Source organism: Leptidea sinapis, chromosome 1, assembly GCF_905404315.1.
Source record: "Leptidea sinapis chromosome 1, ilLepSina1.1, whole genome shotgun sequence".
NCBI classification, from domain to species: domain Eukaryota; kingdom Metazoa; phylum Arthropoda; class Insecta; order Lepidoptera; family Pieridae; genus Leptidea; species Leptidea sinapis.
In genome coordinates this window covers 2,068,952-2,089,679 of record NC_066265.1, presented here as the reverse complement: position 1 = coordinate 2,089,679, position 20,728 = coordinate 2,068,952, and the positions used below count along the sequence as shown (strand labels likewise).

The following is a 20,728-nucleotide window of genomic DNA, read 5'->3' as shown; positions in this document are numbered from 1 at the left end:
CACAAAAGTTATTTTGATCAATACCGTCCGCTTTCTCTTCTTTTTACTCTAATGTCATCAGTTGTTGGAAGTAAAAATCTGAATCAATGATTCTGCCTGGCTGTAAAAGCTCATAATTAACCCGACCTTTTTCCGGTTCCTTATATCTCAATAAAAAATAGAACACGGTTTATTAGGTTTCTTTCAGTAAGCTCTTGTAGCACCCAAATATTTAGATTTTGTGTATCTTTTTCCAAATGGGTCAAAACTATTCTGTGGTCAATTTCCATTTCTTCAACTATGTCATAACTACTGATATGCCGATCTTGTTCAAGTTTTTCTAAAATCAAAAGATTTTTGTCCATATAAATAAAACACTTTTAAAGAATTAAAACGCGTGTAATTGTAAATGTGTTTTTACATTAGATTTTTTGCGTAAAAGTTAAATTTTTATTATTATTTTAGTTAACCCGACGTTTCTATCATTATTTTTATCCATTGTTACAGTTTTACTTTCTTCTTTTTCAGGTACTCTTACTGGCCCTACATTAGTTCCATAAATGTCACAATTTGTTTCGCGGCTTAGGTTGCATTTTTCCTTATCTTTAATAAAAAATTGAACCGTATCGAATTTCTTTATTACTCATTCAATTTGATGGTTAGTTATAGAAACTGGAAAATATCTGGAAACAACATTAATTTATACTAATTTGTTTTTTTTTTCTAAATATAACATTTTTAATGTGAAATCAGCCAGATAGATAATATAGTACAGCCAATGTAAAAATACCTCATCATTTAGTAGATTTTAACTGTTTTTTGTGTATTAGTCGAGTAAGTTTATTATTAATGTTATTCTTTGAATATTATTATTGGAAACCATTGGATCTATGTAATATAACCCCTTCAAGTCTCGCTAATGTAACCATTTTATTACTTATTAGTAGGATTACCCATCATATAGCAGATATTTACTGTTTTCTGTATATTAGTCAATTAAGTTTATTTTTAAATTTTATTAATTAAATATTATTATTGGAAACCATCCTATAAATGGAATAATAGTACATAATATATTAAGCGACTTGTTGACAGAACTACTAGGCAAATACTTTATTGCATTAAATTGGATCCTTTTCTCAATAGTAACATAAATGATGATTTCTAGATAAAAATATCTTATAGTTGGTTTCATAAATATAGTTCTCCTGGCAAGACTAAAGTATTAAAACACCCCAGCTATTATATCGAACAAATGTGGATAAGCTTAAGCATTGGCGGAAAAAAACTTATAATTGGCACTGGCTACCGTCCACCATGGCAGGACACTGACGTCTTTATTAGAGCGTTGCATGAGTCACGTATTAGTTTCTCTCTCTGGGCTGACAACATAATCCTAGTAGGAGATTTTAATATCAACATTTTAGACAAAAAAATCTTTAGGATACAAGAAGCTGATGGACATTTTAGCCATCACGAATTTGTCGTAACAAGCCGACACACTTTTCAGTCCATGGTGAAACCTTATTGGATTTATATGTCACCGATATGTCGTTAAGGCGTATTTCAGTGGAACACATTAGTAACCTAAGCGATCACTCTTTTATTTAGTGTGAATTTAATATAGCGAAGGAGGGGTTCATTCCTAAACACATAATTTATAGACCTATCAAAGACATTGATCCAATCCTATTCGGTGACTTTATATCTCAAAATTTACTCGAGTCTTTTTCAGATGTTGAAAACTTAGACAGCTATGTTTCCAATTTTAATTACATCTTGCTTTCTATATTTGATATACTTGTTCCAATAAAATTCGTTAAAATAAAAAATCATGACTATCCGTGGATCATAATATAAAGCAAATGATGAAACGTAGGGATTAAGCTTACCTAAGATCTAAAATATCAAAGAATAATGCACATAAATTATACCATGAGGAATTTAAAAAAATTGTTTTTGATGCCATTGAGCGTAAAAAAAATGCTATTTTAGTACCTACATTAATTCAAATAGGAACAACCCACGCACTCTATGTGTTAATTATAGGTCTAATTTAAAAAAAATTTAACATACATAGCAAAGGGGAATTTGTACTTCCAGACCACCTGTGTATGGCGAATGAAATTAACAATCATTTTCTGGATGTACCTGGGAATAAAATTGCACCTGCTTCTGAAATTGATTATTACCTAAATTATAAGAGTGATTTCACGTTCTCCATTACAACTGTGTTAGAAACTGATATTCTTAAACATCTTCGAAGTTTACATTCAAATGCATTGGGTGTGATGGAATTTCATTAGACATGTTGAAGTTATCTCTACTGTACACAAGTAAGATTATTACAGCTTAAATCAATCTCTCCATTGCATTTTCAACTTTTCCATCTGCCTGGCGTAAATCCCTTATAACTCCGCTGCAAAAAATTACAAATCCATCTTCCTTTAAGGACCTCAGATGAATTAGTATTTCGCCATATATGTCAAAAGTCCTAGAAAAAGTAATCTATGAACAGCTCAGAGGATTCTTAGAAAAAAATGACCTACTGCCGCAATTACAATCTGGCTTTAGAAAACATAATAGCATGACTACTGCATTATTAGATGTGGTTGATAATGTTCTTGAAGCCTAGGACAAAGTAGAGTGTACCATTTTGATTTTATTAGACTTTTCCGGGATTTTGACTCAATTAACCAGGAAATACTCTTAGCGAAACTCTCTTTTACGGTTTTGAACCTGAGACTATCTGCTGGTTTAAAACCTTTATTTGTAATCGTTCACAAGTCGTGAACTTTAGGTGTGAAAATGGTCTTAGCACTTGTATCTCTCGTTGCGCCCATGCTTCTAGAGGAGTTCCTCAAGGCACAATTTTAGGGCCACTTCTGTTTATACTTTACAAAGCAGATGTCACTAACTGTATAAAAAATTGCAAATATCATATCTATGCCGATGATATACAGTTGTAAATATCTTTTAAAGTAGGAGATTTGAATTCTGCTCTTGCGAAATTACAGGAAGATCTAAATCGCATTTCGACATGGTCAACAAATTACTGCCTTGAGTTAAACGCGAAAAAAAACAAAATATATGATTTTAAAAGGAAATTACCAAGTCATCACAACATCAAACAATAAAACCCAAAATTCTTATAAATGGAGTACAAATAGACAAAGTCTCTGAAGCTGGGAGTTGTATTTGACGAATCCTTGCGATTTCAAAATCATATTCTTGGTGTCGCCAAAAATTGTTTTTATTGATTAAAGTTACTTTACCGCATCAGAAATTCGCTAAGCGTTATGTGAAGAGTTGTGTGAATCACTGATTCTCTCTAAATTTAACTACGCTAATACAGTGATTAGGAATAGGTTGTAAGTGGCTACAAAAAAACTTATACAAAGGGTACATTTTGTACCTTGCACAAGATTTTGTTATGATATTCATTACCGCGCACACATAACACGCTTTTTGAACACCAATATATGAAGATGGAATTACGTAGAAAATTACAGTTTGCCTCGTTACTTTTTAGCGTGGTTAAGTATAGAATACCATTTTACCTATATAACTTAACCGGTTATCGGACTCAAATGAGAGTTATCAGGCGCGTCACGGCAAGATTCTCCTTGAAGTGCCTCTACACGGTACCGCAGCATTTAGGGGTAGCTTTAAATACAACGCCTCCAAATGCTGGATTGATTTGCCGCCACCATTAAAGATAAAAAAGTTTGTTCTCCTTTAAAAACAAACTGTAATCTTTTCTATTAGAGAAATAAAAGTGTTTAGAGGCATAAAATCAAAAAATACACAGTGCAAATAAATAAAAAAAAATCAAAATATGTTCTATTTAATAAAATTAAACTTAAAATAAAAATCTTTTAAAACTCGCTTTCGAATTCAATCTTTTAAGTTTCTTCTCTTTTTCTACCATTTTTAGATGGTCACTTTTAAGACCTATAACAAAAAGAACCGTGTTGTCTACAGCTGCTGTCAACAGGTCGACTTGGTAGGTACCTACTGAAAATCAATTCTAAAAATGGTGAGTGAGTGTGCTTTTCATGACGTCGTATTTTTTATTTGTTAATTTTACTATGTACATATGTTTTGTGTTGTCATGAAAAAATGCATACATTGCTTTACAATGAGATTTTCTTACAAGTTCATACATACTACATGCGAAAAGACTTTTCCCCGACCTATTATAATATTAATATACCAGCTGTTTAGAGCCAAATATTAGTCGTAAATAAATCGTGCTGATGGAATAACCCTGGTGGCTTAGGCACGGGGAAGAACCCTGTTGTGGAACGCGACTTGCGTTGACACTCTGGCTCCTTTTCATGTCCAAGTTACGTCTAGTGGTGCTTTGACTGCCGAAGACGGCAAACGTTGCAAATATGTTGGTCTCAGTGAGTCATACATTTTTGTGCCGTTTTGTGTCCAGACACTTAGCCCCGTGGGGCTCAAAGGCGCGGAGAATGTACAAAGTACTATGAACGCACCATAATAGGGCTACTCGGAACCTAAGCGCTTCCAGCTATTTCGGTCAAAGGATCAGCGTTTTTTTATGACAATAAGGGACGAGACGAGCAGGACTTTCAGCTGAAAAAACCAAAAGCCCAAAAATTGTGAGCGACACTACAATTGCGCTGGTCACTTTTAGACATATGATTTTTAAGTCTCATTTTTCACCTCATAATTCACCTCGGAATTTCCTATGGAAGGAAGGAACACCTTCCCTGGGGAAGAACAAGGCAAAACACAGCCTAGCTATCCCACGCGGAAATACTGCCAGTATTCTTGATACACTTTCCCGTAACGATACTTTTAATTTAAATAATAGTATTGTAGAAATAGTTAAAAGATTTGCTTGGTAAAATACTGAACTGTTTTTAAGGTTTTACGTAAATGTTGTAACATACTTTGATCGCTGTCATTTTCCATTATCAAAATTGGTATAGGACAATTTTCTTTTAGTTGAAACTTAGAAACGTTACATAACAAGCCCGCCGTTGACGTGATATTATTAAGCTGTCAAGAGAATATGAAGTGCTCAGATAATGTGATAAAATATAAATAAACCTTCACAATAGATTTATCTCAGTTCAAGTCCAAGATCATTATGGGGCGGTTGATAATTTTCTTGTAAGTATCTTGATTATATCGTAATTTATTCAAATCAAATAATTAAATAATAATATATCGAATCTCGATCGATAGCCAATTTTAAGGTCATCTGGAAGGCAAAGCCAAATTGGCTTCAAAGAAACTGGGCGTCATAAGTAGAGCATGGTAATACTTCAAGCTGGCCCACATTCTAGCGCCGTACAAAGCACAGGTCCAGCCATATATGGAGTATAGCTGTCATCACTGGTCTGGCGCATCCCAGTATCAGCTCGATCCATTTGACTGCGTGCAACGCAGAGCAGCTCGAATTTTCGGGGACCCAGTGCTCTGTGAACGGCTGGATCACTTGGCCTTGTGTAGAGACGTCGCTCCATTGCGTGTCTTCTACCGCATTAATCACGGGGAGTGTTCCGAAAAGCTGCTTCGGTTACAGTTTCAATAGATTCCTTTCAGTAAGCTCGTGCGTAATTTGTATTCCAAGCGTTTTTCAAATAGGTCAAAAGTGTTTTTTGGTCAATTCTCCGTTATTCAGCTATGTAGGGCTGCGTGCCGATCTTCAAATTCCCGGCTTGACACTCCAAACAACTTATTACTTATCCTGCATTAGGTGATTAAGTCAATGATCGTTACCAATTTTATTACGGATTGCGTTGCATTTTTTCTTTAGTACAATTAAATTTTAAAATATGTATGAAATTTCTCCATTAGATTCATTTTGTATGAAAAATAGCTGGAAACAACATTTTAATAATTCGTTGCGTTTCTCAAATGTTAGCTTTTTAATGTCATCGAAATAAAAAAATACAAATTATACAGCCAAACATATTTAATTATAAATATACACACTCCGAAAATCTCTCCGAGTATATAGGCACATGAGCCAATTTTCCAGAATCTGTAATATTTATAATTTTCACACCAGGAACAAACATAAACTTGTTATTCCTACAAATCACTTAAGTTGAGTTAAAACATGTGGATTATTCCATAACTATTACAGATATCAAAAAACTTTGAGATGATATCGAAAGTACGTTACCTAAACAGTAAAATAGAGTAAAATGACGTCAATAACTTTTAAAAAATCGTTCGAGAAGTATCCAACATGTTGAAATTAAACACTTAATACATTGAGTATGAGATTACATACATATAAACACGCCACTTTCCCGTAGGGGTAGGCAGAGACCACTTCTTTCCACTTGCTACGATCCTTACATACTTCGTCGACTTTCATTATTCCTTTTTTTTTTATGGAATAGGAGGACAAACGAGCGTACGGGTCACCTGGTGTTAAGTGATCACCGCCGCCCACATTCTCTTGCAACACCAGAGGAATCACAAGAGCGTTGCCGGCCTTTCATACATGCTCTTCGGTTTAGGGTACTCTTGACCTGGCCTTTTTTCAAGACGTCCCTGATTTGATCTTGAAACGTCCGCCTAGGTCTACCCCTCTCAATACTTTCATTTACACTGGCCTTATACACTTTCTTCGTCAATCGTTCTTCATTCATTCTCTCGACATGGCCAAACCATCTCAGCAGTATGAGATTAGTAGAGAGGTATACTGATTTGAATATAAAATTTTGATCACTAAGAAATTATTCAATTAATAGATAATTTTATTACTCTGTTAGGTTAATAAACAGTTTCCTTTAATATCAGTACTAAGCTGAAATAACCTTTTAACATAATGAAACTAAAACCTTTCTACTAATGTCGTACTAAATGTATGGGAGTGTTTCATATCAGTATTTTGAATACTTATCGTTTGACTTAAAAAATAGTTATTGATATCATTTTACTGATTAGGTAACATACGATACATCGATATCAGTTGAAAGATTTTTCTTGTCTGTTATAGTTACGGAATAATCGCCTACCTACCAGTGGGAGGCTCCTTTGCACAGGATGCCGGCTAGATTATGGGTACCACAACGGCGCCTATTTTTGCAGTTAAGCAGTAATGTGTAAGCATTACTGTTTTTCTGTTGAAAATTACAGGGCAAATGAGATTTAACAACTTATGTCTCAAGGTGACGAGCGCCGTTGTAGTGCCGCTCAGAATTTTTGGGTCTTTCAAGAATCCTGAGCGGCACTACATTGTAATGGGCAGGGCGTATAAATTACCATCAGCTGAACGTTCTGCTTGTCTCGTCCCTTATTTTCATAAAAAAAACGCTTGTTATCGCAGTAAAGTAATAAGATTGTTAGCAAAACTATTTATTTATAAGATTGTTAAGTTTAAAGATACCAAACGTTGGAAGAAACAGTTGCACTTTGGTGGTTATTAATGCCTAAGACCATTATATGCATTTCGTATTGAATATACATTAGACCTAGTACTTACTATTCAAACAAAACAAAACTTATACCTATATTTACAATACTACGACTACATAAAATTAAAAGTATCATTACGTGGAAGCGTACCAAGAATACTGGCAGCATTACCGCGTTGGATAGCAGGGCTGATCCGTTGACCGAAATAGCTGCCAGACCATTAGACCTTAAATTTAAGTACGGAATATCGTAATCTTACACCAAATAACTTCAAAAGAAGACGGGGATTTCTGGGCTAAAATGTAATAAATTTGTCATTTGAGTGTTTCCCGTTGCTTTATTGATATTTTTCTCGTCCACTGCTTCTCTTCTCCGTCTCCATTTGTAAAGGATAGTCTTTCCACACTGTGATACCAGTGTGGAAAGAAGAATCCTATTGCAAACGTCATTAATAAGCCCGTGCCGAAATTCAAATACAAATATTTTTATTCAAAATAGGATGTGACATCACTTATTGAAAGTCGAAAACTACCACCCATTCCAAAATGAATGCCTTCTGAGAATTCTTGAGAAGAACGGGCGCAAAACTCAGCGGGCTTTTTTTTTCGTCTATAAAATATATGTTTTGTAACATATGTTTACAAAGTAATATTGTACAACTTAACTTATTATTTAACAGACTGAGGGCGGTCACCCCATTCCCAATCTGTGGTATCATTAAGAAAGCCATTTATGTAATTTTATACCTTTACCAGAGATGACAGCAATACTCCATGTGAGGCCAGACCTGCGCTTTGTAGAGCGCTAGAATGTGGGCCGGCTTGAAGTATTGCCGTGCTCTATTTATGACGCCCAGTTTCTTCGAAGCCAATTTGGCTTTGCCCTCCAGATGGCCACGGAATTGCTCGAGATTTTGAGACCCAGTATTCGGATACTAGGCGAGGCTTTAAGGGAAGTGTTCTCGAAGAGCAGTGATACGGCAAATGGGGTTTTTTTAGTGGTAAACGCGCAAACTTGAGTGTTCTGGGGGTTAAATTGGACAAGGTTCAACTTACCCAATTCCACGACCTTCTCGAGAGAGGACTCGATAGAAGTTTCTCCCGGCACTGGTCGACGTTTTCCCGAGAGAGACCTGCATGGCCCGTGTATACGGCATCACCAGTGCTGTCGTCTGCATAGCAATGTATGTTGGCGGTGTCCAACATATCATTGATATGCAGAAGAAACAGCGTGGGAGATAGCACACAGCCTTGGGGCACTCCAGCGTTCACGGGCTTGGGATTCAAGCAATAACCATCGACTACGACCTGTATGCTGCGCCCAGTGAGGAAGCTAGACGTCCACTTGTATAAGCTCTCGGGAAGCCCAAATGATGGAAGTTTTGCGAGGAGCGCCTTGTGCCATACACGATCAAAGGCCTTCGCTACATCCAGGCTTACTGCCAGGCCTTCCCCCTTGCTTGCAATAGCCGCCACCCTTCTATGTGTTAGGTATACCAGAAGATCGCCAGTCGACCGACCATGGCGAAAGCCGTACTGCCGGTCGTTGATCAACTGGTGACCCTCAAGGTATACCAAGAGCTGGCGGTTAATTATGCTCTCCATGATTTTGGAGAGTAGGGAGGTAATATCAATAGGCCTGGAGTTTGCCGGATCCGAACTGTATCCTTTTTTTGGGATCAGAAGGACAAGGGCTGACTTCCATGAATCAGGGACTACGCCTTTTGAATAAGAGTGCCGGAATAAACGCGTTAGCACCGGCGTCAACTCAGGGGCACACGTTCTAAGTACGATTGGAGAAGTGCCATCCGGCCCGCTCGACTTCCTGACGTCCAACGAAAACAGAGCTCGTCTAACAGTTTTCTGTCGAAACTGTACTTCAGGCATGGAGCTCTGACACCGCGGGATGGTCGGCAGTGTTTTTCCGTTGTCTTCAAGATTCGAGTTGGAGGCAAAAAGAGTGCACAGGAGATCAGCTTTCTCTTTTGCCGTATGGGCCAGTTTGTCATTCCTCATGTGCAACGGCGGCATGGACGGCTGGTTGAAGTTACCAAGAGCAACTTTCGACAACGACCAGAACTTGCGTGTTCCGGTCGGGTAACTGGAAAGCTGCTCGCCAATTTTGACGACGTGCTTCGATTTCGCACGGGCGATTTGCCGCTTAAAAAAATCTGGAGGCACGGTTATATTTCCTCTTCAGAACTTTACAGTTCGGATCCTTTGAGCCCAGCGCCGCAACCCAAGTTCGATCGTCTGTTTTTTGCAGTCAGATGCAGCTTTAACTGACGCATCGAACCAGGACTGTGATCTGCCACCGATCGGTACTACAGAGCTTGGTATAAAAATATCCATGCCCTGCAGTATCACATCGGCTACTGCAACGGCGCAGGCACTAGGATCATCCGAAGGGAAACAAACCCAGCTCCAAGAGTAGGATGCAAAAAAGGAACGCATCCTATCCCAATCTGCTGACTTGTAGTGCCAAACGCGGCGGGTCGCTGGTGGTCTGCGACGTTGGCGTCGGATAGGCACTACACTCCTGACCAGGCAATGGTCAGACGTTCCGAGAGGGGCGTCGACAGAGACCTGGTAACCATCGGGATGTGTAGTCAGCAGAAGATCTAATAAAGACGGCATGTGGCTATCCACATCTGGAAGCCGCGTTGGCGACTCAACCAATTGGGACAGACCATACGCCAATGCAAAATTATGCACAGATCGCCCTGCGTAGTCTGAAGTACGTGATCCAAGCCATTCGGCATTGTGGCCGTTGAAATCACCCAAGACTACGATTTCAGCGGAGGGGATCTGAGCAAGCACGTCATCAAATGCCGCTTGAACGCAGCCCATGAGGTGATCCGTTTCTGCGTTACCACTATGGGACCATTAGACACACGCATAGATGCGGACGCGGTCCTCTAAATCTACGCGGAGCCAGAGAGTAGACAGGTCCCTACCCTCAAAATTGCCGAGATGGCGACAACAGATATCCTCCCTAACGTACACACATACCCCGGCATGAGGCATGCAAATGCTCAATTTTGTACCCGGGGTACGTTAAATATGACGTATCTCTAGGTCGAGATATCTGCGTCGCCGTAAGGAAACAAAAGGCCGGCTGCGCCGTCTCAAGGTGGTGGTGGCCGGCGTTTAAATTGGAGTGAATTCCCCTGATATTACAGAAGTCCACATTAAGCGTGGAGCGGGGTGCCGTGGTGTTGCTGCCCTGTTTGTCCTTAGATATGCGCGGTACTGTGCCCTCCCCAGAATACGAGGGGCAGCCCGAGTGAGAATGCTCGGGGAGGGATTCCCGACTCTGGTAGAGCCGGTACCCTCCTGGGGTAATATCTTTTTAAGGACCGCTGTCATACTTTTATTGGGGGGTGATTGGGAGAAGGAAGCGGGGAAGGGATGGCCTCCGGTCCTCGAAACTCTGGTGTTAACATTATGGTTATGACAGTTTCTAGCAAATTCACTTACGTGCCTATGAACATACATTACTTTATCAAGAATATTTTTATATCACGAGTTTGGAATAACCTACACACACGTTTAAAATCATTGTACGACGTTTCTCAATATAGTTGTTGTAGGAAACAAATCAACGAATTAAATATTTTTATAGCAAAATAGAAAAATGACAAAGATCATTTTATGACACAACAAATAAAAGTTTTCAGAATATAGCGCGCATTTGTGTCCGACCTTTTTTTTACAACGAAACTAACCAACGGGATCGTACGCGTACAGTCTATTCGAATTTTGCCAAATGATTGATATGAAATTATAATAAACTGATAATTAAACGTGACAGACAACCATCTGAAAAAAATTTTATGCTAGATAAATCTATTTGATTTTGCTTGACTTTTACTAAACTGTTTCAAATGACTTATAAATTTAAAACTGGACTAAATTTTCGTCGGCCCAACTCGTGTAAGCCTGCATGCGATGGCACCCCGTACCCCAACGTAGTGCTGACTGGGTCTTTCGGTCTGAAGGGTGTCGTAGCTAGTGAAATTACCGGGCAAATGTTTTTTTTTTTAAGAATCCTGAGCGGCACTGCATTGTAATGGGCAGGGCGTATCAATTATCATCAGCTGGACGTCCTGCTCGTCTCGACCCTTATTGTCATAAAAATAATGTTTATTTTTTAGATCCTTGTTGGTGTGTGCCTCAATTGTGCACAGTAAAGTTGCGGAACGTCATGAGATAAGAAAATTCCCGGAGGGATTTCTATTCGGTACTGCGACAGCTTCTTACCAAGTGGAAGGAGCCTGGAACTTAGACGGTACCTTTTTTTAATCTGTTTTTATACTTTCAAGTCAGATAAGTGCTATATTAGAAGTTATCTAGCAGCCGCTTTCTATATTCGATCTCTTGTTAAAGATTATTTTAACTCTTTCTTATTTTTTAAAGCCATTTTCTATAGAAAATTCTTTATGACATAATCTTACTTAAGCTTTATGTCACATTCATACAAAAAAAAATCAACACCTTAATCTATGATGATGGATTATCAAAAGAAAAATGTTCTATGGATCCATGATATGCTAAAATCATGAAAATTATACGTATGGATAGTCAGGCCAGGTTTATTATTGGACGTAGTTCCTGAAAAACGTTCAAAGCCACAAACTTTATATCTTAAGGAATTCGTGTTTACAGTTTAATAAATATTAGTGTATTCCATACATGTGGGTTGGGATACTAAGTCATGATGTCATTTAAAGAGTGACAGTAGAGCTGCCAATATTTTTCAGTCCGTAAATGTGATTCACTTGACCATTTTTGTGTTCTTATCTCAATTTCGATATGATTGTGGTTTGGAAGTTTTTCTGGATTTACGTCCTATTTAGTGTGCGTGCGAAGCTACGTCTTAAACTCGCGATTTGTATGTCACTCTAGTATATTGATACTGTTATTATATTAATAAATTGTATCTAGTATTTCAGTGTAATTATTAACATAATTAAAATAAGAACATATTTCAGGAAAAACGGAAAACATATGGGATCATTTAACACATACAAAACCATGCAAAATCCTGGATTGTTCGAACGGTGACATCGCAGACGATTCTTACCATCAATACAAACGTGATGTGGAAATGATGAGAGAACTGGGCTTGGATTATTACAGATTCTCGCTTTCGTGGGCAAGAATACTTCCAACAGGTTTCCCAGATCAAATAAACCAAGCTGGTGTTGATTATTACAACAATCTTATCAACGAAATGCTGAAGTATAACATTGAGCCCATGATTACGTTGTACCACTGGGATTTGCCACAAAAGCTGCAAACACTTGGAGGTTGGGCAAATCCAAATATTGTTGATTGGTTTGGAGATTTCGCAAAAATCTCTTATGAACTTTTTGGTGATAGAGTTAAATATTGGATAACTATCAATGAACCTTACCAGATTTGTAATAACGGTTACGGAGATGGTTCAAAAGCGCCACTTCTAGAATACAGTGGCATTGCTGACTATATGTGCGCGAAGAATTTGCTTATGGCACATGCCAGGGCCTATCACATTTACGATAAGGAGTACAGAACTGAAGATGGTGAAATTTTTATTGCTTTTAGCGCACAATGGTATGAACCAGAGAGCGAGGAACACGAGGAAGCAGCGAGGGACCTAAATCAATTTATGGTAAGTTCTAAAAAACGGTAAATTATCAAATAAGGCATAAGTTGATAGGCCAATTCCGTGGTCATCTGGATGGCAAAGCAAAATTGGTTTCGGAGAAGCTGGGAGCAAAATAGACGCAATACGCACGGCAATACTTCAAGGTGGCCCAAATTCGCTCTATAAAGCGCAGGCCACGTAAAACAAAGCTGTGGAATGGGCTTCCTTAATGTCGTGGAGGCATTATTAAAAGAATCTGATGCACAGATAATCTATATGAAGAATTATTGATTAAAGACTTAGGTTATTTCCTTTACATACAACTTATTATAATATACTGTATACAAAACATAACAGAATTAGGCTTTAAATTTGTAAAAAGTCCATTGCTCTTTAAAGTGTTGTTAATTAATTTTTAGTGTTAATTCCGCTTATATTCACACAATCACTTTGGCATAGGGCGTTCGATAAATAGTGAGAATGAGGTACAAACTCATTTAAACCAAAAAAAAAATACTGACTAGTACCTAGGTAACACTGAAAATGTTTAGAAAATTAAAAACGGCTTAATATAGAAAGCTGCAAATACTTTTATTGTTTTTGGAAGTAATCTCCGTTCCTTTCTACACATCGTCGCATTTGATGGAACCACTGAGAAAAGCAGTGGGCCCATCCTTCCTTAGTGGTCTTCTATGGCATTTTCGAGCGCATTAACCGCATCTTCAGGGCTCGTAAAGCGAATACCTCGAATTTTATCATTAGTACTTGAGAATAAATAAAAGTCACAGGTCAGGACTGTATGGCGGATGACTCATTATCTCGACATCTGCCAGAATCACATATTCAACAGTACGTTTTGTGGAGTGCGTTGAAGAATTGTCGTGGTGAAGGAGGATACTGCTTCGAGGGCCCTGCTGTCGATTTTTTTCCATGACTACAGGCAAACAGCGATTGACATACCAGTCTGAAGTAACTGTCCTTCCATCTTCTAGCACAACTGTCGCAAAATGACCTTTCCGACCAAAGAATGAGGCAATCTTTTTTCCTTGACTTCTTCCCTTCTTTACCTTTCTTTACCTTTGTATTTTTCGAACTTGACATATACCAATGCCTAGGCTTGCCCGTATCTGCTGATAAGTCACTCTCTTATCTTCTTCTATCATGCGTCGCACAGCACTGTTGTTATCTTAAGTAGTCGCTGTTAACGGACATCCCTCACGGGGATCATCATTGACATTGCTACGTCCACGCTTGAACTCGTTAAACGAATTGTAAATAGTAGCACGAGATGGGGCTTCATTAAGAGATGCTAATCATAGCTTTGTTGTTTAGTAAGCCTACAATGAAAGTCATAATAAATCATTGACCGAAAATTTTCTCGCGTTAGGTTCATTGTCACGTGTAACAAGAGTTTTAGATTTGCCGCCAATTCACAAAAACAAATGATAAATGAATGCCATATACGAGTACTACATTAGGTTACCAAAGAGTTCTAAAATTGAAATTCAAAAAAAGTTTTCATTAGCAAAATTTCTAACTGGCCAGTTCTAAACATTTTCAGTGTTAGCCACGTATTGCTGAAGTATTGAATGAATTAAAACAATAAAGTAATTATAAGAATTTTCTTTTCTTGATTTCTATCTATTTCCAAGGAAAATTTGAGAGGACAAAGATTCGACGATGATGAAATTTTAGTCGCTGCAGTACGAATCTTTATATGTGGAGGGTGAAAAAAAAAATTAGAAAAAAAAAACGTTTGGGTATCTCGTGTCTGGTGTACTAAGACTATATCGAAAAATATTGTTTTAATAAAATTTACTGGCGTACGCATTCTCTTATTTTTTTTACGTGTTTTGTTGTTATTTAGATAAGACAATGATAGAGCCCAATTTCATTAACCTTGTTACTACTAATAACGGCATAATATTATGTCCCGGAGATTTTCGAGATTTCCGATAGCTTTTTTTTATAATCTTGTATTATACGATTATTCTTTTCTTTATTTATAAAATATTTATAATTTCAGTGGGCGCAATACGTTCACCCGATATTTTCAAAAACTGGCGATTTCCCACCTATCATGAAAGAAAGAGTAGCTGAAAAAAGTAGGGAGCAAGGATTTGCGAGAAGTCGATTGGTAGAGTTTACTCCCGAAGAAATTGAATATGTGCGAGGCACGTCTGACGTTTTTGGGTTGAATCATTACTCAACGCTTTTGTCGTACAGAAACGAGAGTCTTAACAGTCGATTCGCTGTACCGTCACTGAATGACGATGTAGGAGCTGCAACATATCAGTTAAGTGAATGGAAAATTGGAGAATCTGAGAAAGTTATGGTAAGTAAGCCTATGTTTACAATTTACTAGTAAAAGGCTGGGTTGCCATTATATTGGCTGTTATAGTTAAGGCTTAAGCCAAATTTAACGTTAACAGAAACGCTGACTTGAGACATGACTGCGGACCATGGTATTGATACCATGATGTTGCACCATCGTATTGCTTAGCATAGTTTAAGTTAAAAAGTGAAATATCGAATATTTATTTCTTGCTTTTGACAGGTCGCTATTAAGCTTTTTACACGCTTATTATCAGCTTCACTTGTATGTATGTTTGTTTGTAACCGACACCATTGGGCGCGATTTAGACCCACTTTAAACGGCCAGATTTCGTTCAAACTTCGTAGATTCATCGATGACCGATGACAATACATTAAATTATTGCATTCTTCAATTTGCAAAAGATTTTTGTTAATTAATATAATTTTATTATCTGTCATCAATAAGGCAGAATTGATGTTCATTTTAAATTTTAACCAAAGCGTGTTTTTTACTTTTATCAAAATATTTTTATATTTTATATTGCAATACTTCCTTTTTGAACTTGTTTTATATAACAATAGCTTTAACCGCCGAAGATTCGATGGTTATGGTTAACATTTAAAGTTATGACGTCGTCTAAAAGTATTGTGACTTATCTGTCATTATTGTATTATTCCTAGACAGTGCCATGGGGATTCTACAAGCTGTTGACACAAATCCGTGAGGACTACGACAACCCTCCTGTTTACATAACAGAAAATGGCTTCGCGACTTACGGCGGCTTGGATGATGATCATCGCGTGGAGTACTACAGAGGATACCTGTCCGCCATGCTGGATGCTATGGATGAAGGCTCTGATATCAGGGCCTATACTGCATGGAGTTTGCTGGACAATTTTGAATGGCGTTACGGTTATACGTATGTAAAAATATATTAGAGGTTTCATCATCATTTCAACCGCTGGACAAAGGCCTCCCCCAAAAACGATTTGTCCTTTCGCTGCCTTCATCCAGCATATTCCTATTTTGACCAGATCATCGGCCCATCCTGTGGAGAGCCTACTAACACTAAGTCTTCCGGTACATGGTCGCCATTCAAGGACTTGACTGCCCCAACGGCCATCTGTCCATCGAACTATGTGCCCTGCCCACTGCCACTTCAGTTTCACAACCATCTGCCTAGAGGCTATGTCGGTCTTTGGTTTTGATTCGATCTCGCTATTCATTAATTAGAGGTTTGATGAAATTTTCGACTCGAAAGAAAAAATTTTATCGGCACACATTTTTTTTTTCGAGTTGATCTGTACGGAAGTTTTGGAAAATATCTTCATAGGCCTGCAATCAACGATCAGGTTAGACAAGAAGGCAAGAACTTGTAGTAGAAAAGTAAGAAGTTAGATTCCTTGCGCAGTGTTTTCATGATAATATGGCTACTTTAGTAAAAAAATATATACAAAAAAACAACCGACTTCAAATATACTATTTCAAAACAATAGATATAATATGCACTAAAATTTATAAAAATAATTGCGTATTTTTATACAATCTAATTAATTAATCTAATTCTAGTTACGATGATTGACATTTTTGGAATCGGAGTCATCCAAGATAGGTTTGTAACTACATACAATCGGTTAGCGCGATATTGAGTTATTCGTAAATTTATTATCCACTTTACTATACTTATTTTTATGGTTTTATGGTTTTTTCATGGATGCCATTGTCAGATCTGGACCAAATTACAATGGGACCACACGGGAAGCACCAGCTTTCAAATAAAAAAGAATTACCAAATTCGGTTCACCCAGTCGAAAGTTTTAAGGTAACAAACATAAAAAAAACATACCGACGAATTGAGAACCTCCTCCTTTTTTGAAGTTGGTTAAAAAAGCACGTATATGTTGGCGTTAATCCATAGTCTCCCCGTTCAGGGTAAATCACGATGAAATAACTCACTAAGAATTTTATCAGTTTATTCAAACACATTGTTACACATAAAACAATATTTTCCTTACAATAGATAAAACAGATATTGAAAATACAACTTCTTATAAAACAAACATATAAAATTAGGTACTGCAAAATCATTACTACATACAGTCACGGACGAGAAAAAAAATAAGGACTCCGTGTCACCTATAATAACAGTGAGGCACCAAAACAAGCCGGTAAACGTGTTAATACATAAGCCCCACGCATAACAGTGAGGCAACCAAAACAAGCCGGTAAACGTGTTAACACATAGCCCCACGCATACACTTACACAAGCCGATCGGCCGCCATTATGAGATTTGCCATCGTCTGTGACAGATCAGTTTGCGTCGCAATAAAATATTTTAAAAATGCCGTTGTGCGTTGTAAGTATTTGTGGATTTAATATGATTATTTAAGGGAGAAAAAATTGTGTAACTGGTATACCCCGTAACCGCACACACACTTGCATAAGGTGCTTCACTTGCTAATATCACGGCGCGGAGTCCTTCTTTTTTTACAAGTCCGTGCATACAGTGCAAATGTACTGGCGTTAAGATGGCGCTGCTAGCAAGATACGAAATGTTAATAAAAAAGACTTATAGCATAAAATAATAAAGTTTTATACAGAATTATGATATTCATTCTAATAGAAATCAATTTGAACATTAACACAGTCAATTTAGTATTTTAACAATAAATGAAACGTCAAACATCTTCAAAACATTCAAAAGTCAAAACAATGTCTATTAAACAATGATATTATATACAATAACTATTAAATATCAGACCTTAACAAATAACGGTTTTATGTTTACAATTAATAGCTATTTGTATTTCAATCTTATATATTTCAGATAGTTCTATAAATATATTCACTTTAACGATAAACTAAGACATTAATATCAATAATTGCCAACTATTTCCGGTAGGTAGTGATTTACGCCTATATATTCTTCCGAAAAGGACAGCAACGCTCATGTGATACCTCTGGAATTGCAGGAGAATGTGGGTAACAGTTATGACTTCACGTCAAGAAAACCGTACACTTGTTTTTCCTCCTTTTCTATCAAAACATAGCGGAAGACTCCACGCAAGTTTTTCAAGACCATGGCAAATTTATACCTTAATTTCTGGCTTCTCGTCTGGTTTAAAGGTGTGATTCACAATCAAAATATTTTTATTGCCAGTCACATTTAAAAAAAAAGGTGGTGCAATGCATAAAATGTGATGAAGACACAGGATGCCGGCTAGATGCCGATAGAAGGGCGCCTATTTCGGCCGTGAAGCAGTTATGTGTAAGCATTACTGTGTTTCGGTCTGAAGGGCGACGTAGCCAGTGAAATTACTAGGCAAATGAGACTTAACATCTTATGTCTCAAGGTGACGAGCACAGTTGTAGTGTCATTCAGAATTTTTGCGGCACTGCAGTGTAATGGCAACTGAACGTCCTCCTCGCCTCGTCCCTTATTGTCATTAAAAAAAAAGTTTATATGCGTGTAATTTCACCTATAACCTTAAACACCTTTAAACAATACCTGTTTCATTTTCAGTGAACGCTTCGGTCTCTACGAGGTAGACTATGAAAGCCCAGAGCGAACACGTACGCCGAGAAAGTCTGCTTACGTGTATAAAGAGTTGGTTAGAACACGCGCCTTGGACCTTCATTACGAGCCTGACATGTCGAAACCACTAACGATTGACGAAGGGCATTGATTCAATAAAAACATTTGAGCATTTACCGTTTATTACTTTTACGTGATCTTCGATTCTATTTTTAGGTGTTTCATTTTAAGAAATTGAAAAGGAACGCTTTTTGCATCTCTATTTATTCCACTAATTACTTTGTTTTTTATTCGAATTCTTCTCAATCGGTCACTCTTGTCAGAGTAGTCGTGGTCGGTAAGACGATGCAACATTAGGCTAGGGTTACTATGGATGCGAGTTCTGTCGAGTTCTGACGGATTCGTCAGAAGAAACAAACGCCTGGTATCCAATGACAGTGCTTACACTGGCAACGATGAACGCGTCAGAACACGCACGACGTCGTCAGAACCACTCGAGCGTTCAAACGAATTTGATTTTTTCGCACGACCTGCGTCTGCGAATTTCGAGTGATTTGGTTTCCACCATGGATAACGATAAATTGATCAGTCTCGTGTGTTTGAGGTGTTTGTGGGATATGAGAGACAAAAATTATCACAACAGATATATTTCTCGGTAAAGGTGGGAGAAAGTAGCTACAGAACTCAACACTACATTTTGAACTATCCTTTGTCGTCTCTTATAGAAAATAACTCGTTGACATGCTATGTCTTTCCACCATTTAACAATAATAATTTAAATAATGGACTTTCAAGAAAATCAAATTCGTCCATCTTCGCTTGACGGCAGAAACGAACTGAAAAAGAATAACAGAAAACGCGCACAGTGTGAACGCCTTGTTCTGACGAGGATTTCGGACGTACTCGTCAGAGCAAATTTTCGTCAGAACTCGCATCCATAGTAACCCTAGCCTTAGTCGTGGTTAGTTTTGGGTCGCACTGCCTCCCTCGCGATGCTCCACCACTTTGTCTGGGTCACTGCTCTGATCAGATCCATCCATCGGGTGGGTGAGTGTCCTCTCGCTCTTTTCCCCTCCACTTGGCCCTGCAAAACCAATCGCTCAATCGATCCTTCATTTCTGGAGATGAGACCAAAGAACTTCAGAATTCGTAGTTGCACCGTCGACGATAGCCTTTCTTTTATCTTCAGTTCTTATAAGATGGAATTGTTGGTTCGGACCAGGTTTCAGCCCCGTATAGGAAGATTGGAAACACAAGGCACCTCATAAGTCGAACCTTGGTGGTTTTGGTGTTTTTATCAAATAGCCCTAAAAAAAGCCCCCTTAGTGTCTTACGCCCCTTCTTCTCAGTCCTTAGGCATACTTCTTCGAGTGTGTGATAGTTTTTGACTTTCAATAAGTGATATCATATAATATTTTGAACAAAAATATTTGAATTCTGAATTTATTCTCCCAATACAATGAGAACAGGATCGACGCGACATTAGAGCGCTTTTGCACTACGTCCGATCCGAATCCAATCTGTACCCGTGAAAATACGGCATTCGGATGGGACGTTTTTTTGTTTTTATGAAAATAAGGAATGAGGTAATTGATACGCCCTGATGGTAATTGATACGCCCTGCCCATTAAAATGCAGTGTCGCTCAGGATTCTTGAAAAACCCCAAAATTTCTGAGAGGCACTACAACTGCTCTCGTCACCTTGAGACATAAGATGATGATTCATTTGCCCAGTAATTTCACTAGCTACGGCGCCCTTCAGACCGAAACACAGCAATGCTTATACAATACTGCTTCACGGCAGAAATAGGCGCCGTTGTGGTACCCATAATCTAGCCGGCATCCTGTGCAAAGG

At 38.0% G+C, this 20,728-nt stretch overlaps 1 protein-coding gene across 1 annotated transcript; it reads left to right on the top strand.

The window, feature by feature from the left end:
- Positions 1-4,989: 4,989 nt before the first annotated feature.
- On the top strand, positions 4,990-19,057 carry LOC126979767 (myrosinase 1-like). Its single transcript, XM_050829294.1, has 6 exons — positions 4,990-5,124; positions 11,546-11,679; positions 12,383-13,044; positions 15,047-15,355; positions 16,018-16,256; positions 18,862-19,057. The coding sequence occupies exons 1-6, from the start codon at positions 5,102-5,104 to the stop codon at positions 19,022-19,024; spliced, it is 1,530 nt and encodes a 509-aa protein (XP_050685251.1). The 5' UTR covers positions 4,990-5,101; the 3' UTR covers positions 19,025-19,057.
- Positions 19,058-20,728: the final 1,671 nt, after the last annotated feature.

Coding starts and splice junctions, on each gene's coding strand:
- LOC126979767 (XM_050829294.1), top strand. CDS start 5,102: ATGGGGCGGTTGATAATTTTCTT. Junction 13,045..15,046: donor GGGACCTAAATCAATTTATG/GTAAGTTCTAAA, acceptor TTATAATTTCAG/TGGGCGCAATACGTTCACCC. Junction 15,356..16,017: donor GAGAATCTGAGAAAGTTATG/GTAAGTAAGCCT, acceptor TATTATTCCTAG/ACAGTGCCATGGGGATTCTA.